Genomic DNA, 25,308 nt, shown 5'->3' with positions numbered 1-25,308 from the left:
GTATGTGCTTAGCCTTTATATACTAGACTTCTGTGATGGTATCATTTGAGAATTTCTTCTATCAGGTATCTGACCATAAATGACTTGCTGAAGTGTACCTCTTGTTATATTTCTGAGCTGACAGCACACCAGTCTAGAGGCCTTTCCTTCCCTTGTTTATATCTCTTGATACTCCACTAAGGAATTGGATTTAACAGTGGATCTGTGTAAGTTTGGACAGATGTACTTATGTGTATAAAGTTTGACATACATTTTCAAAGGTTGACTATCAGGAGAGTGAATGACCCAGGCTTGGAATTGGGATTAGAACTGCAACTTGGTGGCTGCTTTATCCAGTAATTTTGAGTAATTCCATGAACAAGGCAAGAATTTTAAAAGGACTCCATTGAAGCATTCAACACATTCACAAAATCCAAAACAAGTGGAACACAATGCATTGCTTGTCCTCATCCTGATTGTTGCTCTATATGAGATTGCCTACACATAGCAAAAGAAGGTGGATGATGCCAGCTTTCTGAAAGATATATTTACAACAGAAAATCTAAAAACTAACTTACTGGTGTAGGAAATCTGGGGTTCAAACCCTGCATCAGGACTTTGGGCAAGTAATCTGGGCTAGTACATTGATAAGAAGCTAACATTTGCCCTCCAGCTACCAAAACAATACGTAGTCCTTTCTGTATGGGCTGTTACAACAGAACAAATTTCATTTTTTCCTAGTACCGGCTGACAGGGGAGCTGAAATTTAAAAGCAATTCTGATGCTTGAAATCTGAAGTGAAAAGCGAAAATGTTGGAAACATTCAGTATGTCATGCAGCATCTATAAAAAGAGAAGTTGAAGTAATGTTTCTGGTCAAAAACCCTTCATCACAACCAGGAAAGTGAGCAGTAAGTTAGTTTTAAGCTGTAGGTGGGAATCCAATGACATGGTGAGGTCAGGATTTCCAATCTGATTCCAACATTTAAGGAGCTATCTAGTTTAAGAATTTATGAGGAAAACTGAGGAAAGAAAAACTAATCAAGAGACATGTTAGAGCTGTGAAATACAGGTCAGAACTTGCTAAAGATTGAAAGGAGAGGGGGAAAATTGGATAACCTTAAAGTACAACAGATCATTTCAGATACACACAGAAAGCAAGTTATCTGAAATTGCTGAAATTGATATTGAGACCCAGGTGGAGGTGCTGTTCCTCAAGTTTATGTTGTGCCTTGATGGAACAGAGATTGCAGACAGGTCAGAGTGAAAGTGGAACGGGTAATTACAATGACAGGTGTATACCTAGATAGAAGAAATGTGTATGTGATTGTCATACTAAAATATATTATCATCGATGAAGCTTCAGTTCCGGATTTAAAGATGTTTCAGATCTGAAAGAATCTGAAGAAGCAAAAATATATTTTGACTACCTCAGAGTATTGTATTCTGAAAAATATTTCTTGTCATTCATGAAGATTCTGTATAAAATAGTTGTACTCTTATAGTGATCTTTTATGGTTTTGTTAAGTGAATCTGCTGTGTTTTTGTAGTCCGCATTTTGTACCATAAAATACACACATGCTGTTCACTCCAGGGAGCCATGGAACAACTCGAAGTAGCCAATTTGACACACACAGCACAAGCAGTAATTACCATGAAAACTGGGATACAAGAAGTGGATATGCAGAAAGAGATCGCTATGATCGAGACCAAAGCAGAGATGCATCCTTTGACAGGCATGGCCATGCAGAGAGGGAAAGGCGTGAAAACAGAGACCGTGAAAGAGGTATGGGTAGCAATTAATGGTAGCAGTGTTTTGTTGAAAGCAATTCAGGTTTCATGTTATCTGGGTTCAGAACTAAAAATGTTTTCTTTTGTATAAACTTATTGTTTGATCATTTGAATAAGGAAGACACTTGAATGCTGAAACAAAATTTGAATGTTTTGTCTACTCTGGATGTAATTAAATTTCATAAGGGTAAAGATAGGAGGTATTGGAGGCTTCCTTCAGAATTTGTAAAGTAGATCATTAGAGGGTTTTTTATATTAGCGATGTGTAAATTCTGGTGCAGTCTGAGATAGTGATAGCAAAAGACAAATTGGTGACCAAGTAAACAGTTTTTGATGGCAGCATCATTTCAGAATTTAATTAGAGGTATTTCCACCTTACCTAGTGCTGAATATCATTCAAACGAAGCAACAGATAAGAAACGGTAGATGCATTTAGGGAAGTGGTGGTAGAATCAGAGTGTTATTACTAATATAGAATTTGAGGATGTTCTTAGTTGACTTCACCAAGCATTTAAAGTTGAAAATCAGTTGTCTCTTTACCTCATTAGTGATTCATTTAGTCTAATGTAGCTGGTGCAGACAATTAATGTTTACCACCAGTTTACTACATTCAGCCACTAATAATTGTTGATTGCAGGAGAGTGAAACCTGTATTGAAATTGATTTATTATTTTTTTCTTCTCTCTCTTCCTAACTCTCCCTCCCATTTATATAAATGATAAGCTGCCTGAACGACACAGGGAAGAATTACTAAGGTCATAGTCAAACAATATTGTAAGTGATAATCTGAACTGTAACATACAAAAATGAATGTTTGAGTTAGGGAAATGGGTTCTAGCCTACAAAAATTTCCATCTCTTCAAAATTGAGCATTCAATTCAATAGTTCAAAAGTTCAATGGTTCCATTTTATGTCAAAGAATGTATACAATATACAACCTGAAATTCTTACTCTCTGCAGACATCTTTCAAACAGAAGAAACACCCAAAGAATGAATGACAGAAATAATGTAGGAACCTCAAAGCCCGCTGTCTCCCTCCCACTCACAAGCAGCATCAAACCCACCCCCCGTGCACTTATTCTAGCGTAAAACATCAGCTTTCCCACCACCCAATATGCCAGCAACTGCAAAGTTCCCAAAGAGAAACCATGGTCTACGAAGATTCTGTCCCGAAGATAATGAGTTTTCCCTTACCAAGAAAACAATCAAATATTGTGCATATTCCATAAGATGACTTGTGTTTAAGTTAAGTAATAGTATATGTAAAATTTTACAGCAGTAGTTTTAAAATGAAATGTGTCTATTTGCATACCATTGAATTTTCAGGCTATGATGGAAAGAGTACAACTAATGTGATAGACTTTTCAGAAGTTAAGTTTAAGCATGATAGCTCTACATCATTCTATATTTTTATTTTAAAGATCACACAGCTGGTACTGCTACACGGCACCCAGGGAGGACAGATGATCATGACCATGAAGAAAGAAAAGAAGAGCGGCGATCAGATCGCGAGGACAGGCGTGATGATAGACTCAGGGAAAGAGACCGTGAAAGAGATCGTGACAAAGATCGTGATAGAGATAGAGAGCGAGAAAGGGAAAGAGAATTGGATCGAGAGAGGGAGCGTGAAAGAATCCGTGAACGGGATAGGGAAAAGGAACGAGAGCGAGAGAGGGGCAAGGAGAGAGAACGAGAAAGGGAGAGGGAGAGAGAGAGGGAGAGAGAACGGGAAAGGGAAAAGGAAAGGGAGAGGGTTAGAGAGAGGGACAGAGAGAGAGAGAAGCAAAAAGACTGGGATGAGAAGGAGAAATTGAGAGATGAACGCAAAGATAAAAAGGACGATCAACGAGAAGAGCGGGATTTGAGGGCAAGTCACAGTCAAAGGAAAACAAGGTACGTTGATATCAAAGTATTTTTCAAATTTAATTTGTAAGCTGTAACTGAATATTCTTGTCATTCTCAAACCTGTTTAAAAACAAATTAAGAGGGAATGATAATCTGGAAATGATATAATGGTCAATTTTCTGAACATAAGAATTAGGAATAGGCCATCTGGCACTTAAAGCTTACTCTGTCGTTCTGTAAAATCATGGCTGATTTTCTAACACAGCTCCACTTTCCACATATCACTTAATTCCATTAATGCCCACAAATCAGTTAATATCTGATATGAGTCAACTCAGTTCATGATCCTCCACGATAGAATATTTCAAAAATTTCCCATCTTCGAAGTGAAGAAATTTCTCTTCCACCCTATTTACTACTAATTAATTAACAGCATCAATGTTTATTAATAAGACAAAAATAAATCCAGAAGTTATCATACCTCTGGTTATGCAATACTGCAATAAGTGTTGATCCTTTGGCCCAGGATGATCTCCATGAAGGTCGAGTATCAGGTTTAGTTGCTTTTAAGTTCATAGGGATGGTTTTGGGGACAGAGAGGGGGAGTTAGGATATGTTTTAGAGACAGTGATATTGGGGAGTTAGAGGACAGGCCGGAGTCCAGGCCTCCACTCCATGCTTCACGTTTGAAGTCCAGTGACATGAATGTGTGCCAAAGGGCACCCAAGAGCTGTGGACGAAGACCAAAAAGGATAAGGGCTGGTGGACCCCATGTTAGCGGGTTCTAGGATTGGTTGTCCATTGGTGCAGGCCGGTGGCACAAGACTGGTGATCCCGTATAATGGTGAATTGCCGATTCCAGTTTTTGAGGTCTGGAGTTCAGGTCCTGTCATCAGCAAGCCCAGGAGTTGATACTAGAGATTAAAGCCTGAAGTCAGCAAGTCCAGATGTTGAGGCTTGATGGCTGAAGCCCTGGATCTGTGAATCTGCAAGTCTATGGGGGAAATCGGAGGTCTGATACCTGCGTGTCCACTGGAAGCTGGCAGCTTGGAGGCAGCCTGTCTGTGTTGTGAATGGGAGGGAGGAAAGGGGCTTATTTTACTGTTGTTTTGTGGCTATCATTCTGTTGTTGATGTTGCTTGAGTTGTTCTGAACATTGCGGGCACGCTGTGCTGGCACTGAAATATGTGGTGATACTTGTGTACGGCCTCCAACTCACCCTTAGGGTATGTGGATTGTTAATGCAAACAAAACATTTCACTGTGTGGCTTGATGTTCATGTGATAAATGAAATGGAATCTGAATCTATATAAACATACTACTCAATCATTTTAACCTTTCCCTCCTACGTAGTCTGTAACTGTTTGCATCCATGTGCCTATCTGAAAGTCTTTTAAATGTTTCTATTGTATCAGCCTTTATCACAACTGGCAGTGTGTTCTGTTAAAAATGCAGTTATCTCTGGCATCTCCCTTGAACCTTCCTCCACTCGCCTTATGCAGAAGACTTCTGGTATTGGTCACTGCTGCCCTGTGAAAAGAGGTGCCGGCTGTCCACTCTATCTGTATGTCTTTCTTAATTTTAGGCACCTCAATCCCCCATTACTGCAAAAAGAAAAGCCCTAGCTCGTGCAACCTTTCGTCATAAGACATGTTCTCAAGTCCAGGCAACATTCTGGTAAATCTCCTCTGCATCCTCTCTAAAGCTTTCACATCATTTTTTTTAATAAGGCAACACAATACTCTGTGCGGTTTAACCAGAGTTTTATAGAGCTGCAAAATTACCTTGAGGCTCTTTAGGTCAGTCCCCCTACTAATGAAGGTCCGTAGATCTGACACTGCCTTAACCTCTTTATCAACTTGTGCAGCAGCTTTGAAGGATTTGTGGACTTGGATCCCAAGATCCCTCTGTTCCTCCACACTGCTAAGAACATTGCTATTAACCTTGTGCTCTCCCTTCATTTTCCATCTTCCAAAGTGTATCACTTCACACTTTTCTGGGTTGAACTCCATATCCAACTTCTCCACCCAAGGGATCTGCCTCCTGTCTATAACAGTAATGATCTATGATAACCTTCTACGCCATCCACAATACCTCTAACCTTTGTGTCATCTGCAAACTTATGAACCCAAACCCCAATTCCTAGTTGTTTATAAAAATCACAAAGAACAGAGGTCCTAGCACTGCTAGTCATTGACCTCCAGGTAGAATACACTCAATCTACTGGCAAGCTGCACAGCCAGACAGCCAAGTTTCCATGGATCTGATGACTTTCTGGGTGACCTACCATGGGGACCCTTGTCAAGCACCTTACTGAAATCCACATACACCACATCCACTGCTCTGCCTTCATAAATTTGTTTTGTCACCTCCTCGAGAAACTTAATTAGGCTTCTGAGGCATAATCTGCCAATCACAAAGCCAAGGTGATTATTCCTAATTCTCCAAGTACATAAGTAATGGCCCTAAGAATCCTCTCCTGTTGTCCTGTTTTTTTTTACTTGGTAGCTCAATGGAGGCCAAGAGGTTAAGTTGCTTTTAATTTCTATAGATTTTTTCTCTATTAATTTATATTAAACAATGTCACATCCATATATCAATGATACAATTAGAATATTAGACAGCATATTTTCTTTATGGTGTAGATAACAAATATTCAAAGAGCATGTGATTTTTTCCAGCCTATTAAATTGTTAGGGTGCATATACAGTATGTGCCTGAGGCTCAGCATCCTTTTTAAAGATATTTTGTTTACTCAAAATGTTACCTAGCCAAAAAGGCCAATCTGAGCTCTTCTCCAATTTGTTCTCATTCTTGGAGAAACTGGTTTTGCCCTGTCATAAATAATTTTTATTGACCACTGTTGATACATCATAGCAAGATTAAAATAGATCTTTGTGCAGACATAATGAAGGCGTAAGCATATGCTTACGATTTGGTAAAAGCTGTTTCAAACATATAACTTGTATAAATAAACCAGAATCGTTACCTTTAAAATTTATTGTGTAAAAGTACAATTATATTCATGGGTTGGATAATGAAATCTGATGAGAGAATTGAGAATTGTCTTTAAATTTATCATGAACTACAGTGATTTATGACAACAAATTTTTTATTTGCAAGAAAGGTTGTTCAAGATGAGTTTTGAATACAGTTTGAATAATATAAATGGATAATTCATTGATGCTCAATGTGTACATTTATTCAAGTGTAATTTAACAAAAGTGCAACTCAAATAATGGATCTGTTTTTAAACTAAGTATTTTAACATTGTGCAACCAAAGCAAAAATAGTCCACTTAGCTAAAATGGATGAGAGATTGACAAAGTTTGGATCGATTTGGTCAATCTTAACTAATTTACATTTAGGCTACTAAGTGCTTCAGTGTTTTCATTCTGCTTAAGCAATTGGATTTTACATATTACTGTATACCCACAGGGTGAATGTTTCTGATTTTCTATTTGCTAGAAAACGGCCTTGGACAGAATGCAGCCTGAGCCCATTGGCAAAGCGAGCTCGTGATGAATCTCCTGATAGTGATACCTACAACAGTAGTGAAGAGAAAAGTAGGTCATAGCGAATATCCTTTTAATAAAAGGAGTTTTAACAAGTGTTAGTTGCCTAATTGGCTTTCTTATTCCACAAATTATAGTCTCCAAAAGATCTTTATCAGTACTACCTTTCAGTACTTGATATGTTTTAGAATGTTTTGTGATGAATCACAAGAGAACAGAAAGTTGCTCTTCCTGAAGCATTTATTATCTATGATAAATCACTGCAAATTACATACGTGATCAGAATGTGCTGGAGTTTCAAATTAAGTGAAATTTGAAACTTAGTATTGATTTTATTCCTTCAAAATAAACAAGCCTTTGAGACAGGTAAAGGCTTGAAAAAATTGCAAATGGAGTCATACATCATGGAAATGGGCACTTTGGCCCAATAGGTCCACACTGACCATTAAGCACATGGACATCCAGTTGTATTCTTCCCATTTTCCCATTAAATCCTGCCAGATTGTACAGAATGTCTACATGTTGGGGCAATGTAGGTTGGCCAATTAACCTACCAATCTACATATCTTTGAGATGTGAAGGGAAAAACACACAGGTATATGGAGAATGTACAAACTCCATGCAGGCAGCTCTTGAGGTCAGTTTCGAACCTTGGTCACTGGAGTTGTGCTACTGTATTGCTCCTAAACTTCTTTCTATAGTCTAAGACTATGCTTCATATGATTCTCTTCCCTATCTGCTGTGCTTTACTCTTCCTGAATTTTCTTCTCTTTTTTCCCTGTCAGCTAACATCTCCTTCAGGAATTCTGTGCTATTTGCTTCAACTACATTTGTTTTCTAACTGTTCCCCAATAAAGATGTTTCTCCAGAATTTGCTATTGGCTTTATTAATGATGAAGCAGAGTAAATAAATAGTGATTCTGGAACTAAGTAATAGTCATTGGATATGTTGGCTAGGAAATTGAGTGAATTAAACTGTGTTTGTGATATCCTCTGGATAAATCTGTACGAATGTTCCTCTTAGCTGTCAGTGTCTGATTGGAATAGTATTGTTAATTTTTTCTAAAGGTTATTGTAAGCCATCTACCAGGGCTTTAGAGTGCTGCAACCCCATTCAAAGCACTAAAATTATATAAAATATGTAATTTAGTAAAGTACTTATCTCTTTCTATTGGTTCTATTGCCGTTGTGTTCTTTCAAATTTGTACAGCAAAAATAACTAAGTTGAACAAATGCTGGTCCAAGATTCTATAGGAACAGTATGAAGTCCAGTGGGAATTGGTTGTATCACTGTAGATTTTTTTAACATCCTGTCTGCTTCTGACTGAGATGTATATTTCTTTCAGGTGAAAAGCACCGCTTGTTAAGTCAGGTCGTACGTCCACAAGATTGTCGGACACTCAGTCCGCCGCGTGTTATTGAAGATCGAACAAGTAGCTGGAAAGATGATGACAGGAAGTTGGACAAAAAGGAAAGTACAAGGAGGCGCGATGACCATACCATGAGAGAAAGAATAGCTTCAGGGGACAAACAAAGAGAGCATATAGCGGGGAGCGTCGAGAGTTCACGAAGCAGGGAATCTGATAGCACTGCACACCATACTGGTGATGATAGAGAAGGACTTGTTGGACTACATGAACATAGCAAGAAAAAAAACAAAGCTCTGCGGAAGTCTCAAAAGAAGAACAAAAGAGATGATGATTGTGGATCCAAAAAATACATTTCAGAGCCCTTAGTAGAGGAAGCAGTTTTGTCACCCAGGAAAGCTTCAAAGAAGAAAAATGTTGATAAAAAACGTAAACGCTCTAAAGGAGATTCAGATGCTTCTGATGAGGAAGTGGTCCCGCAAGCTAAAAGGTGGAAGGGTCCCAGGACTCCACCTGTAACCGTAAAGGAAGAATCTATTGAAGAAGTATCTGAGAAAAGTGCTGAAGGAAATACACAAGGAGGAGGAGATGTAGTTTTCAGTGACTGGTCAGATGGAGATGTGCCAGAACGTGAAGAAAGTATAATTTCTGACAAGAGCCTTGAAGATTCTCGAAGGAAAAGTCAGAGAACTGAAGTTGAAAAGTTAGAAGCCCCTACCGTGGCAGATAATCGCTCATGTAAAACTGATGAGCACAAACGGAGCAGCAGCCTTGGTAGCAATCGCAGTCAGACTTCAAGCCGTTTACGATCACCTTCAAATGAATCTACTCATCGCAGCGGAGATGATCAGAGTGGTGGAAGGAGACGACAGCATGGAACTTCAAGAGATGGGCAGAAGTACAGAAATATTGAGTCTTGTGAACGTAAATCCCGAATAGATCAACTCAAGCGTGGAGAGCCTAGCCGCAGCACTTCCTCAGGTTGTACGATTATCACTTTGACTTGATGTGCTAAGTGTAAACAGAAAAACATACCAACTAAAACATTATCGTTTTATGCCCAGTATCACAACAAAGAGTGGTGGGAAATTACGTAAGAATATAGGAGTAGGAGTTGGCTACTTAATTTCTGAAACTGTTTAATATGATCATGATTGATTTGCCTCAAGCCTTAATTCCTCAATCTGTGCCAGTTCACCACACTCCTTAATTTCCTGACCTTTTAAAAATTATCTTCTTCCTCTTTAAATATCCCCAATGATCTAACTTACTCAGCCCTTCAAGGCTCAAAAATTCCTGAGTTTTATTGAGATACGTTCCAATGCATTTCAATTTTAAATGACTTCCCCTGATCTTATAACTACTGAATCTATTGAAAGAAGAAACCTATACAAACACAGAGATAGTTTGTCATTATTGCCAGGATCCAAAGTAAACCTGTATGATTAATAATGCATGAAGATATTAGAAGTGATTATATTATTGTGATAGTGATGTTAGTATTTTTTTCAAGCTATCAATAATACTGTTATACAGCAAAATTTCCCTTCCTTGCATTTCAGTTGTTCTTGATATTTTGCCAATATATTTTGTAAAGCTTCATTGAAGGTGCATTCCAATTTCCTTCTGGTTCATGTAAATCCAATCTGACATTTACACCAAAAAAGAGGAACCAGATGTTTTGGGTTGTTAGATTTTTCATTGTAATGGATATTTTACGTTCCTACATGGAATATGATGCATAGAATTTAAACTTATAGGCTGATGAGCCACACAGACCAGAAAGATGATCAGGTTTCATATCTAGTACTGATAGCTAAACTCTATAAGAAGGTTAAACTTGACTTCAATACCCCAGCTGAAAATAATCAGTCTTATTCTAGCTGGAAGCTGGTATAGATAGATATATGTCATTGGGTTTAAGATTTTCTCAGCCAAGCTACTAAGAAATTTGTAAATGTTGTGCTTAATCTTTTCTGTAGTGAAGATTTCATTCTTACAATCTGAACACATAACAAATAGAAGTCCAGAGATGAAGGAGAATGAAAGAGAGACCCATGGCTTAGGGATTTACGTACAGTGCCTACAAAGATTCATCCCCATCCCCCTGGAAGTTTTCACGTTTTATTGCTTTACAACATTGAATCACGGTGGATTTAATATGGCTTTTACAGAAAAAAAGATTCTTTAATATCAAAGTGAAAACAGATCTCTACAAAGTGATCTAAATTAATTACAAATGTAAAACATAAAATAATTGATTGTATAAATGTTCACCCCCTGTAATGTGACACACCAAATCATCACTGGGGCAGCCAATTGGTTTCAGAAGTCACATAATTAGTTAAATGGAGATCTGTGTGCAGTCAAGGTGTTTCAATTGATTGTAGTAAAAATATATCTATCTGGAAGGTCCAACTGCTGGTGAGTCAGTATCCTGGCAAAAACTACATCATGAAGACAAAAGCACACTCCAAGCAACTCTTCAAAAAGCCAAGGCTACACATGAAGGGCTTGAAAACAACAAAGTTAATGTCCTGGGGTAGCCAAGACAGAATCCAGACCTCAATCCAATTGAGAATTTGTGGCCGGACTTGAAAAGGGCTCACTCACGATCCTTAAGCAGAATGACAGAGTTTGAGCAGTTTTGTAAAGAAGAATGGGGAAAAATTGCAGTGCCCAGATGTGAAAAGCTGATAGAGACCTATCCACACAGACTCAATGCTGTAATTGCTGTCAAAGGTGCATTTACTAAATACTGACTTGAAGGGGGTTAGTAATTATGCAATTAATTATTTTGTGTTTAATTATTGTAATAAATTTAGACCAATTTGTAGAAATTTGTTTTCACTCTCACACAAGAGTCTTTTCTGTTGATCAGTGTAAAAAAAAAACAAATTGGCTGCGATTCAACATTGTAAAACAATAAAATATAAAAGCTTCCAAGGTGTTGAATACTGTTTATGAGAGGTACCATCAGATTTTAATTAGTAGATATGTACCAGTGGCCACCAGCATTACCTGTTCATTGAGGTTTGACATAGAACCATAATTTCAGTTTAAACAATCCAGCTTGTTACATAGTTAGGACATGTAAGTGATTACTTAATTAGTGCTTCTGGACTATTTTCAAGGAAGCCTTTGCAATCCAGTATCAGACTTCCTTTGTCACTGTTAATATAGAAAGCTGATTGTTTATTTATGCACTGATAACTGATAATGCACTGATGCATTGTGCTTCTCCACAGAGCACTGATACATTGTGCTTCTCCACAGAGCACTGATACATTGGCGCTCTTGATCCTCTAGTTCCAAGGCTTGTAAGAACATACCTGCCAGTACCTTAAAAATGTCCACTCATAATGTGAGCTATTCTATTGGGAACCTGCCCTCTGCTGTCTCTTGCAGCAGAGAATCACCCATGATTTGTTGTAGAGGTGCTATCTGTGAGGAAGGGTGTTAAGCGTGAGACCTGAGATTACATTAGTTTTATTGTCACTTACACCAGGGTGCAGTGGAAGTCCTTGTTTGTATGAAACTCACAATAGTAAACAGTATGTATGGTAATAATAAATACAAGTGTAATATTAAACACACCAGAATGAGTGAAAAGTAGCAGAATAGTGCAACCTGAAAGAATGCATAAAGAAATTCTCAAGTGATAATAACAGTATAACTTAAAGGTATGAAAACATGTCAGTGCCATTGGGAAGGGTATAAGAGTTATGCCATGACTGGCATGCTGAGTGAAGGCCATTGCTGAAGACTAGCAGTAGTTGTTCCACATGTTGATAGGCCACCTGGACCCTATGGGTGTCTCTCAGCATGTGCTAATGAGAGGGACCATTAGATGTAAGTGGTCTGTCAATAATCTGAGCACTGCTGCCTGTCCACAACAATTATCTGCAGCCACTCTACCAGACGGGGTACAATCCTGAGCTCAACCCTTAGCTCTGAGTTGCTGCACTACTTGCCCAGCCCAGCTTACATTAGTCTTCACAAGCACCCTCTACACACTGAGCCATGGATACTTCACCAATAGGAGACCACCAAAAAAAGGCAGAGGTTCATGCAACAGCTCTATTAGTATTATACTGGGCCCTTATTCTTGTTTCTACGTAGTAGAGATCGTGTGGACTAGGTCCCTCTGGCCCTTCGAGGCACACTGCCCAGCAACCCCCAGTTTAACCTTAGCCTAATCTCTGGCCAGTTTACAATGACAAGTTAACCTACTGGGAGAAATCCCGAACACTAAATGAGATCCCAGTGTGTTATCTGGAAGTTACAAAATATTTCAAATTATCAGAACAAGGTATAACAGATCCCACCCACTGAATCTGAGAACGATCATACAGAAACATTTAGAAAGCCTTGTTCTGGTCAAACTTACTCTGATTAATTTTTATGTTTAAGGAACTACTTTCTCTGTTATAATCTGTAATTTTATTTGGCATTGATTTATACCGCATCAGTAACTGGGGCTATCAAATAGGAAGACATGAGATGGTATCATAATGTCCCTGCTCATGGTAGCAGGCATCACACCTTTGTTATAGAATACATTTATGGAAAAATAAACTTGTAGTCATTTTTGTTTTCCTGAACAGTGTAATCTTGCTATATTTTATAGATCGTCAAGATTCAAGGAGTCACAGTTCTAGAAGAAGCTCCCCTGATTTAGATCGACAAGAGCGTTCCAGGACTGGTTCTTTTGAGAGCAGGGAAAAGCTTCAGGATAGTGAACGGGACCGTGATCGAGAAAGACGGGAGAGAAGAGAATGGGAGCGGGATGGAGAACATCGGGACTGGGCTAAAAGCAGGCACAGAAATAGAGACCGACGAAGAGAGGTCACGAAGGAGAAAGAAAAGCCGTCAGCAGAAATGTTTGATAAAGATAAAGAACGAACTCAGGAACCTGCTTCCATGCTGGAACAAACCCGAGTGGAACTAAGACTGGGAAGGGAAACTGAGAAGCAACTCGACCAAACTGAAACTACAGCTGCAGTCACGTGTGAAAGAGATGTAAAGGAGCCAGTGAAGGAATCAGAGAATGAAGAGCTTCATGCTGATGAACCTATTGATAGCATTGAAGGTACTGTTTAAAATGTAAAGATTAATCACAGAATATAAAATGTTTTAAAATCAATCCAAGGCCTCATTAGTTTGAGGTGCCTGCATGAAAGACATTATTGGGTGCAATATTCCATTATTGTTCCATGCACTTGCTCGTGCCTAGATATGCACTCAAAGGTTCTGAGAATGTAAGCTAAACCATTTTCTCTGGCAGAAGTTTAGTTAATCAGAGGACACAGATTTAAGGCAATTGACCAGAAATGGGTGGGAATTATTCTTTTATGTAAATGGGTTAAAGAAGCAGTTAATTTTAAAATTGAAAGAAAGGGAAAGGTTCAAAAGCATTATAGTCACCAGGGCAGTGATGCAGGGTGACTATAATGGAGTCACAGGCTGATACTTTTGTGGGTCCTGATTATTTTTCACTCTAGTATTGCAAAGTAAGAAACCATAAGACATAGGAGCAAAATGAGGCTGTTCAGCCCATCAAGTCTGCTCCACCATTCCATCACGGCTGATCCCAGATCCCACTCAACCCGAGACACCTGCCTTCTCACCATATCCTGTGATGCCCTGACCGATCAGGAAATAATCAACTTCTGCTTTAAATGCACACACACACTTGGCCTCCACTACAGTCTGTGGCAGAATATTCCACAGATATACTACTCTCTGGCTAAAAAAATTCCTGCCCCTCAGTTTTGAGGCTGTGTCCTCTAGTTCCAGTTAGCCCCACCATAGGAAACATCCTCTCCATATCCATCCAATCGAGTCCTTTCAACATTCAGTAGGTTTCAATGAGAACCTTCTAAATTCCGGTGAGTACAGGCCAAAGCTACCAAATTCTCCTCATATGTTAACCCCTTCATTCCTAGAATAATCCTCATGAACCTCCTCTGAACTCTCTCCAATGACAACATATCCGTTCTAAGATAATGAGGCCCAGAACTGTTGATAGTACTCCAAGTGCAGCCTGACTAGCGTCTTACAACATAGCAATGAGGTTTCACGAAGGTTGTTGACACTTGTTTAAAAGGAGAGCTTCATGGGCATTCAGACATTCAGGCATTCTCGCCCAATCAGCGGCGAGAGCAGATCACAGCAAATTAAAGTACAGAAGGGACGAGCGGAGCGGCCATTGTTGGGAGTAGGCTCGCGGTGAGAGTAGGAGTACCAGGCTTCAGCTAAAGGAGGCTTCAGCTCGGAAGAGGCTTTGGCTCTGGGTAAACTTCTGTTAAGATTTCCTTTTTTTTCTCTCTCTCTTTTGCTGTTGTGTATTCTTCATGCCAGATGTTGGAGTTGGAGTTGGATGTGGGAGACCCAGAGTCTCCCAGGGAACCTCATCTGTGTGCTGCATCCAGACGGTGTTAGGGATCTAGAGCAGCAGCTGGATGACCTTCAGCTTGTATAGGAGAGTGAGGAGGTAATCGATCAGAGTCACAGGGAAGTAGTCACCCCGAGTAGCTGGGTCACTGTCAGGAAAAATGGAAAAGTGAATAGGCAGTTAGCGCAGAGCACCTCTGTGACCATTCCTCTCATTAATAAGAATACAGTTTGGGATATTGCTGTGGGGGGAGGTGATCTCCCAGGGGAATGCCACGGAGACCAGGTTACTGGCACTGAGCATGGATCCATGGTGCAGAAGGTGAAGAGGGGAGTGTTAGTGATTAGGGAACTCAATAGTCAGAGGAACAGACAGGAGATTCTGTGGATATGAATGGGATACTAGAATGGTAAGTTGCCTACCAGCTGCCAGGGTTAGGGACATCTCAGATCACATCCACAGCATTTTAGAAGGGGAGGGAGAGCAGCCAGATGTCTTGGTACATATTGGTACCAATGACATAAGAAAGAAATGAAATGAGGTCCTGGAGAGAATTTAGAGAGCTAGGCAGAAAGCTGAGGAGCAGGGCCTCCAGAATAGTAATTTCTGGATTGCTACCTGTGCAACTTGGCAGATAAATGCATGGCTGAGAAGCTGGTGCAGGGAGCAGGGCTTTGGCTTCTTGGATCATTGGGAACTCTTCTGGTGGAGGTATGGCCTGTACAAATGGGAGGGGTTGCTCCTGAACCCGAGGAGCCAATATTCTCATGAGCAGGTTTGTTAGAGCTGTTGGGGAGGGTTTAAGCTAATTTAGGGGGGAGGGCAGGAACCAGAATGAAGGGACTCAGGATAGGACGGATGGTTAAAAAAAAAAGCATGGATAGCGTGCAGTTAGGCCATCAGGAAGGGCAGGCAGATGATGGGACAAAATTGCAGCCAGCAAGGTGAGTATCAGTGCATTAGAGATGCAGAATCAAAAAGGGTAGCATACTGCAGTACTCAGTGTTATATCTCAATGCACATAATATAAGAAATAAGGTGGATGATCTTGTTGCAATATTACAGATTGTCAGGTGTGATGTTATGGCCATCACTAAATCATGGCTGAAAGGATGGTTGTAGTTGGGAGCTGAATGTCCAAAGTTACACGTTATATTGGAGGGATAGGAAGGTAGGCAGAGGAGCAGGTGTGGTTCTAATGGTAAAGAATAGCATCAAATCAATAGAAAGATGTTAAATCCTTGTGGGTTGAGTTAAGAAACTGCAAGGGTAAAAGGACCCAGGTAGCAATTACATACAGGCCTCCCAACAGTGGCTGGGAGGTGGACCACAGATTACAACAGGAAATAGAAAGGGCATGTCAAAAGGGCAATGTTATGATAGTCATATAACTATATAACAATCACAGCAGGGAAACAGGCCATCTCGGCCCTCCTAGTCCATGCCAAACTCTTAATCTCACCTAGTCCCACCTACCCACACTCAGCCCATAACCCTCCACTCCTTTCCTGTCCATATACCTATCCAATTTTACCTTAAATGACACAACTGAACTGGCCTCTACTACTTCTACAGGAAGCTCATTCCACACAGCTATCACTCTCTGAGTAAAGAAATACCCCCTCGAATTTCCCTTAAGCTTCTGCCCCCTAACTCTCAAATCATGCCCTCTCGTTTGATTCTCCCCTACTCTCAATGGAAACAGCCTATTCACGTCAACTCTATCTATCCCTCTCAAAATTTTAAATACCTCGATCAAATCCCCCCTCAACCTTCTACACTCCAATGAATAGAGATCTAACTTGTTCAACCTTTCTCTGTAACTTAAGTGCTGAAACCCAGGTAACATCCTAGTAAATTGTCTCTGCACTCTCTCTAATTTATTGATATCTTTCCTATAATTCGGTGACCAGAACTGCTCACAATATTCTAAGTTTGGCCTTACCAATGCCTTGTACAATTTTAACATTACATTTCAACTTCTGTACTCAATGCTTTGATTTATAAAGGCCAGTGTTCCAAAAGCCTTCTTCACCACCCTATCTACATGAGACTCCACCTTCAGGGAACTATGCACTGTTATTCCCAGATCTCTCTGTTCCTCTGCATTCCTCAATGCCCTACCATTTACCCTGTATGTTCTATTTGGATTATTCCTGCCAAAATGTAGAACCTCACACTTCTCAGCATTAAACTCCATCTGCCAACGTTCAGCCCATTCTTCTAACCAGCATAAATCTCCCTACAAGCTTTGAAAACCCACCTCATTATCCACAATCATATTGTGATCAATATGACCTCCTACCTTAGTATCATCGGCATACTTACTAATCCAATTTACCACCCCATCATCCAGATCATTTATGTATATTACAAACAACATTGGGCCCAAAACAGATCCCTGAGGCACCCCGCTAGTCACCGGCCTCCATCCCGATAAACAATTATCCACCACTACTCTCTGGCATCTCCCATCTAGCCACTGTTGAATCCATTTTATTACTCCAGCATCAATACCTAACGACTGAACCTTCTTAACTAACCTTCCATGTGGGAACTTTGTCAAAGGCTTTGCTGGAATGGGAGATTTTAACATCCAGGTTGATTGGGAAAATCAGGTTGGTAATAAATCACGAGAGTGAGTTTGGTGATTGCCTACTGGATGACTTTTTAGAGCAGTTTGTTGTTGAGCCTACTAGGGCATCAGCTATACTGGATTGGGTGTTATGTTATGAACTGAGGGCGGTTAGGGAGCTTAAGGTAAAAGAGCCCTTAGGAGCCAGTGATCACAATATGATTAAGTTCAACCTAAAATTTGAAGGGAGAAAGTAAAGTCTGATATAGCAGTATTTCAGTAGAGTAAAGGAAATTACAGTGGCTTGAGAGAGGAGTTGGCCAAAATACATTGAAAGAAGCTGCTGGCAGGAATGTCAGCAGAGCAGCACTGGCGTGAGTTTCTGGGAAAAATGAGGAAGATGCAGTATAGAAGTATTCCAAAAACAAAGAAATACTCAAATGGCAAAATAGTACAACCGTGGCTGATAAGGGAAGTCAAAGCTAATGTAAAAAGAAAAGAGAGGGCATACTGCAAAGCAAAAAAATAGCAGGAAAATGAAGGATTGGGAAGCTTTTAAAAACCTACAGAGAGCAACTAAAAGAATCATTAGAAGGGCAAAGATGAAATATGAAAGCAAACAATATCAAAGTAGATAGTAAAAGCTTTTTCAAGTATGTAAAAATTAAAAGAAAGATGAGAGTGGATGTAGGACTGCTAGAAAATGAAGCTGGAGAAATAACGGGATGAGGAAATGGCAGATGAATTAACTTAGTATTTTGCATCAGTCTTCACTGTAGAAGACACTGGCAGTGTGCCAAATGTTGAAGCGTGTGAAGGAAAAGAAGTGAGTGCAGTTACTATTACAAGGGAGAAAGTGCTCTTAAAGCTGAAAGACCTAAGGTTACATAAGTCATCTGTGAACCATTTGCAATTACCTGGTTTTCTGCATTAATTACTTGTAAAATGTGGTCTGATCTTCATCAAAGTCACAATAGTAGACCGATGCAACCTACCTAAACTAATAATACACAATTGTACTTTTCATATCTTTATTGAACACATTGTTTAACTGTTCACAGGTCAGGCTGGAAAAAGTATGTGAACCCTTGTAGTTAGTAACTGGTAGAACCACCTTTAGCAGCAATAACCTCCACCAAACGTTTCCTGTAGATGCTGATCAGAATTGCACAATGGTGAGGAGGAATTTTGGACCGTTCCTCCATACAAGACTGTTTCAGTTGGTCAGTATTTCTGGGATACCTTGCATGAACAGCCCTCTTCGGGTCATTCCATAGCATCTCAGTTTGGTTAAGGTGTGCACTCTGACTTGGCCATTCCAAAACATAAATTTTGTTCTTTTTAAACCATCTGGTGTTAATTTACTGTTGGGTTTCAGATCATTGTCTTGTTGCATTATCCAACTTCTATTAAACTTCAGGTAACTGATGGCTACCCTGACATTCTCTTGTAAAATGTCTTGATATAATTTTGAATTCATTGTTCCATCAACAGTTGCAGGCTGTTCAGGCCCTGAGGCAGCAAAGCAGCCCCAAACCATGATGCTTCTTCCATCATGCTTCGTAATTGGGATGACCTTTTGATGTTGGTGTGCAGTGCCCTTTTGCCCCCAAACGTAGCAATGTGCATTTCTGCCAAGAGGTTCAACTTTTGTCTCATCTGTCCACAGAACGTTGTCCCAGAAGCATTGGGATCATCCAGGTAGTCTTTTGCAAATTTGAGACGTGTAGCATTTTTGTTTTGAGAGCAGTAGTTTCCTCCAAGGTGTCCTTCCATGAACACTATCCTTGTTCTGTGTTTTTCTTAAAGTTGACACATGAACAGAGACTTTAGTAAGATCTAGCGATTTCTTCAGGTCTTTTACTGTTACCCTTGAGTTCCTTCAGCTCCTTCAGCATTGCACATTGTGCTCTTGATGTGATCTTTGCAGGACCCCACTCCTAGGGAGAGTAGCAACAGTACTGAATTTCCTCCATTTGTAGACATTTTCTCTTACTGTGGACTGATGAACACTCAGGTTTTTAGAAATGCTTTTGTAGCCTTTTCCAGCTCCATGAATCTCTAGAATTCTTCTAAGGTCATCTGAAAGTTATTTTGATCAAGGCATGGTGCACATGAACAGATCTTGAGAAGAGCAAGCTCTGTCAGTAACCTGACTTTGTGTGTCTTTTTGATAGGTCAGGGCACCTCTATAACCCGCATCTCCAATTTCATCTTATTGATTGGAACACCTAATCCCAAATAACTTTTGTAGAAGGCATTACCCCAGAGGTTCATATACCTTTTTGAACCTAGGCTGTGATTGTTTAATTGGTGTACTCAGTATTGACAATAAGAAGTACAGTGGTTTTTTGTATTATTAGCTTAGGCAGATTGTGTTTGTCTATTATTGTGACCTAAATGAAGTTCAGACCACATTTTATGAGTAATTTATGTAGAAAACCAGGTAACTGCAAAGAGTTCACAAACTTTATCTTGCAATAGGTGTCTCAGGTATAGAGCAAATATGCAGCCTTCTTGATAACAAATGTGCTACAGTTGGCATTTAAGTGAAATCCATCTTATTTTAATATAAAAATATCCTAGATCCTTTGTCTTGCCTCTTTCTATATAATTCTCCATTTGTTGTGAATAATTTTTTCTCGAGCTTCAAGCCAGGTACAAGTATTAATTATAATTGATGTTTCAATGATGAACTCTGCCATATTATTCAGGGACGATGCCTGAGCATGTCTAGTCAGTTGGTGTTTATACTCATGTATTCCATTCCTCCTGATTGGTTAGTCCTCATCCAATCAGGTTTCCATTCTGGCACCTTGTTTACAATTGAATTCCAGTCATTACTTCGGGCAAGGCCTTTGTCTTTGTTAAAATTATTTTCCTCTAGTTATATTTCAGTGGCTTCCTTTACCAGGCGGTCCCAAAAGCCATTGGTATGACACAGTAGTTTAGTGCCATCAAAGTCAATCCTCTGGCCATTGTGAATGTGGAGTTCTGCTACCGCCGATTTCTCTGGGTAACCTAAATGGATGCTCCTCCTGTGCTCTTTGATGCGCATTTCCACTGTGTGTCCTGTCTGGTCGATATACACTGCTCCGCATTCACCATCGTTTTGTCAAGTTTGTCATTGAAACATCGGTTATAATCGATACCTCTATCCAGCTTGAAGCCTGAGAAGAGTTTTCTTGACACACAGTATATGCTGGGAAAGCACTACATCCTTCTCCACCTGTAATGTTTCTCAGTCTCCCATTATATTTAATTGCATTATGAGAAATGTGACATCTTTATGTAAATATGGTTAGACGGTTTGACACAGAATTGTAATTTTAACTCTTTATATTTGGAATTTAATATTGTTTCTAGTTAGCAATATTTGCAGCAATGATGAAACAAGGTGTTTTTTTTTCTCCTCTTCCCTTCTTTATATCTGCTCAACTAAGATAGTAGAGGTGCCAGGCAAGATAGTGAATGCTCCTTCTGCAGGATGTGGGAAGGCAGGGAGACCTCCAGTATCCAGTGATAGCTACAACTGTGAGAAGTGCATCTGGCTGCAGCTTCTAACAATACAAGTTAAGGAGTTGGAGCTGGAACTGGATGAACTCTGGATTCTTCAGGAGGCTGAGGGGGTGGTAGATAGAACATATAGAGAGACAGTTACACCTGTGGTGCAGGACACAGGAAACTGGGTGATAGGAAGGACAAAGGGGCTAAGGAGCCAGTGGCAGTGTACCCCTGTGGCCATCTCCTGCAACAACAGGTACATCACTGTGGATACTATCGGTGGAGGTGGGGTGGTGACCTAACATAGAAAACTCATAGTGGACTCAGTCTCTGGCACTGAGTCAACCTCTGTGACTCAGAAGGGAAGGGGGGAAAAGATGCACGCTGTGGTGATAGGGGGTTCATTAGTTAGGGGAATGGACAGGAGTTCAGTGGGTAGGAACGGGATTCACAGATGGTATGTTGCCTCCCGGATGCCAGGGTCCGGGATATCTCAGATTGAGTCCTCATCCTTCTTAAGTGGGAGGATGAACAGTCAGAGGTCATAGTCCAATGACATGGGTAGGATGAGTGACAAGGTTCTGCATAGGGAGTTAGGTGCTAAGTTAAAGGGCAGGGCCTCCAGGGTTGTCATCTCAGGATTGCTGCCTGGGCCACGTGCTGGTGAGGCCAGAAATAGAAAGACCATATGGTTTAATATGTGGCTAAGGAGTTGGTGTAGGAGGGAGGGCATAAGATTTTTGGATCATCGGACTCCATTTCAGGGAAGGTGCGACTTATACAGAAGGGATGGTTTGCACCTGAACTAGAGGGGGACTAATATCTGAGTGGGAAGGTCTGTTAATGCTGCACGGTGAGTTTAAGCTAGAGTTTCCGGGCGATAGGAACAAGAGTGCCAGAACAGTTAGTGGAGAGATTGTGGAGGCAGATGTTGATAAGTCTTAAGAGTTAGGAATCAAAAGGTTGAGCAAGGTGTGACTACTGTCCTGAACTGTATTTATTTCAATGCAAGATCAAAGGAAAGGTGGATAATAATGCTGAAGATGAGGTATCTGGTTTACAAGCAGAGGCAATGTGCAGTGAGTAGAGCTGTTGATAGGGCAAAATTGTAATCAACAGGATGAATTGCAACATAAAAGGTGGACAAAATCGAAAAGAGTGAATACAGGACTGAAGGTGTTATATTTGAATGCACACAGTATACGGAATAAGATAGATTAACTTGCAGCACAGTTGCAGATTGGCAGGTATTTTGTAAGCATCACTGAATCATGGCCTAAAGAAGATTTAAAAAGAGCTTAATGTCCAAGGATACACATTGTATAGAAAGAACAGGCAGATGCGGCGGCGTTGCTCTGTTATTAAAAAAAATCAAATTAACTCATTAGAAAGAGGTGACATAGGGTCAAAAGGTGTTGAATCATTGTGGATAGAGCTAAGAACTGCAGGGGTAAAAAGATTCTGATGAGAGTTGTATGCAGACCCCAAAAAAGTAGAAAGGATGTGGCCTACAAATTACAGCAAGAGATAGAAAATGCATTCCAAAAGGCAATATTACAATAATCATAGGGACTTCAGTACGCTGGTAGATTGGAAAATCAGGTTGGTGCTGGGTTCCAGGAAGGAGATTTCCTAGAGTGCCAATGAGATGGCTTTGTAGAGCAGTTTGTGATTGAGCCCACTAGGGGATCAGCTATTCTCAATTGGGTGTTGTGCAATGAACCAGAATTGATTAGAGAGCTTGAGGTAAAAGATCCCTTAGGGAAAAGTGAAACTAAAGTCAGAAATATCGGTATTACAGTGGAGTAAAGGGAATTGAATTGAATTGACTTCATTACTTAAATCTTTCATATACATGAGTAAAAATCTTTACGTTACGTCTCCGTCTAAATGTGTAATGTGCAATTTATAATTATTTATAATAAATAGTATGTACAACAGGTCAGTCAATAGAAATACAATTCTATCAGCATAAATTAATCAGTCTGGTGGCCTGGTGGAAGAAGCTGTCCCGGAGCTTGTTGGTCCTAGCTTTTATGCTGCAATACCGTTTCCCAGATGATAGCAGCTGGAACAGTTTGTGGTTGGGGTGACTTGGGTCCCCAATGATCCTTTGGGCCCTTTTTACATACCTATCTTTGTAAATGTCCTGAATAGTGGGAAGTTCACATCTACAGATGTGCTGGGTTGTCTGTACCACTCTCTGCAGTGTCCTGCGATTGAGGGAATTACAGTTCCCATACCCGGCAGTGATGCAGTCAGTCAGGATGCTCTCAGTTGTGCCCCTGTAGAAAGTTCTTAGGATTTGGTGGCCCATATCAAACTTCTTCAACCATCTGAGGTGAAAGACACTGTACAAACCAGTATGTACAGACCACGTGAGATCCTCTGATGTGTATGGCAAGGAACTTAAAGCTGTTCACCTTCTCAACCCCAGATCCATTGATGTCAATTGGGGTTAGCCTGTCTCCATTCCTCCTGTAGTCCACAACCAGCTCCTTTGTTTTTGTGACATTGAGGGAGAGGTTGTTTTCTTGATACCACTGTGTCAGGGTGATGACTTCTCTGTAGTCTGCCTCATTATTAGCTGAGATGTGTAGTATCGTCAGCAAATTTAATTAGCAGATTGGAGTTGTGGGTGGCGACACAATCATGGGTATACAGAGAGTAAAGGAGGGGCTTAGGACACAGCCCTGAGGGGTATCTGTGTTGAGGGTCAGAGGGACAGAGGTGAGGGAGCCCACTCTTACCACCTGCCAGCGATCTTACAGGAAGTCCAGGATCCAGCTACATAAGGCAGGGTGAAGGCCGAGGTCTCTGAGCTTCTTGTTGAGCCTGAAGGGAGTTACGGTATTGAATGCTGAACTGTTGTTGAAGGACAGCATTCTCACAGAAGCATCCTCCTTCTCCAGATGTGTAAGGACAGAATGTAGAGCAGTGGCTAATGTGTGATCTGTCAGTCGATTGTGTTGGTAGGTGAATTGTAGGGAGTCCAGTGTGGGTGGTAGCATTCTGCAGATGTAGTCCTTGACCAGCCTGTCAAAGCATTTGCTTATTTTTGAAGTGAGCGCAATAGGATGCCAGTCATTCAAACATGTTACCTTGGTTTTTTTAGGTACAGGAACAATGGTGGATGTTTTGAAACAGGAGGGCACTCTACACTGAGAGAGGGAGAGATTAAAAATGTCTAAATTATAGAGGCATGAGAGAGGAGTTGGCCAGAATTGATTGGAGAAGAACACTGACAGGGATGATGGCAGAGCAGCTATGTCTGGAATTTCTGAAAGCAATCTGGAAGGCACAGGGATATATATCCCAAAGGGGAAGAAGTATTCTAAAGGAAAGATAACACAGCAGTAGCTAACAAGAGAAGTCAAAGCCAACAAAAAAGTAAAAGGGAGGGCATTAGAGCAAAAACTAGTGGGAAGTTAGAGGATTTTGAAGCTTTTAAAAACCAACAGAAGGAAACAAAAAACAATCATTAAGGAGGTAAAGATGGAATATGCAAGTAAGCTAGCCAATAATATTAAAGATGACACCAAAAGTTTCTTCATTTACATAAATTTAAAAGAGAGGTGAGAGTAAATATCGGACCACTGGAAAACGATGCCGGAGAGGTGCCACACATGAGGCTGCTTAACAGGCTATGGGCCCATGACATTACAGGAAAGATTCTAGCATGGATAAAGCTGTGGCTAGTTGGCAGGTGACAAAGAGTGGGAATAAAGGGAGCCTTTTCTGGTTGGTTGCTGGTGGCTAGTAGTGTTCCACAGGGGTCTATGTTGGGAATGTTTCTTTTTACATTGTATGTCAGTGATTTGGATTATGGAATTGATAGCTTTGTTGCAAATGGCCTGCAGATGATCGAAAGGAGGGGCTGGAGTTTTGAGGAATAAGAAGGACTTGGATGAGGAGAATGGACAAAGAAATGGCAGATGGAATACAGTGTCAGAAGGTGTATGGTCATGCACTTCAGTAGAAGAAGTGGAAGGATTGACTCTTTTCTAAAAGGAGAGAAAATATTAAAACTGAGGTGGGAAGGGACTTAGGAGTCCATGTGCAGGATTCCCTAAAGATTAATTTGCAAGTTGAGTCGATGGTGAGGAGGGCAAATGCAATGTCAGTATTCATTTCAAGAGAAATAGGATGTAATGTTGAGACTTTATAAAGCACTAGTGAGGCCTCACTTGGAGTATTGTGAACGGTTTTATGTCCCTTATCTCAAGAAGGATGCGCTGAAGCTGGAGAAGGTTCAAAGGAGGTTCACAAAAATGATTCCAGGATTGAATGGCTTGTCATACAAAGAGTGATTGATGGCTCTGGGCCTGTATCCAC

The 25,308-nt window shown here is 40.4% G+C and overlaps 1 protein-coding gene across 5 annotated transcripts in view; it reads left to right on the top strand.

Annotated features, from left to right (window-relative positions):
* Positions 1 to 25,308, top strand: part of zc3h13 (zinc finger CCCH-type containing 13) — a 137,545-nt gene that overhangs the window by 73,690 nt on the left and 38,547 nt on the right. For all 5 annotated transcript variants that reach the window (XM_059967851.1, XM_059967849.1, XM_059967848.1 and 2 more), the window contains 5 exons: positions 1,573 to 1,764; positions 3,192 to 3,663; positions 7,084 to 7,181; positions 8,477 to 9,478; positions 13,128 to 13,589. In XM_059967851.1, coding sequence (XP_059823834.1) covers positions 1,573 to 1,764; positions 3,192 to 3,663; positions 7,084 to 7,181; positions 8,477 to 9,478; positions 13,128 to 13,589 — 2,226 coding nt within the window. The remainder of the gene's footprint in view (positions 1 to 1,572; positions 1,765 to 3,191; positions 3,664 to 7,083; positions 7,182 to 8,476; positions 9,479 to 13,127; positions 13,590 to 25,308) is intronic.

This window comes from Hypanus sabinus, chromosome 4, assembly GCF_030144855.1.
Source record: "Hypanus sabinus isolate sHypSab1 chromosome 4, sHypSab1.hap1, whole genome shotgun sequence".
Lineage (NCBI taxonomy): Eukaryota > Metazoa > Chordata > Chondrichthyes > Myliobatiformes > Dasyatidae > Hypanus > Hypanus sabinus.
Note: the sequence above shows the minus strand (reverse complement) of the source record. Positions and strands in the feature narration are given on the sequence as shown.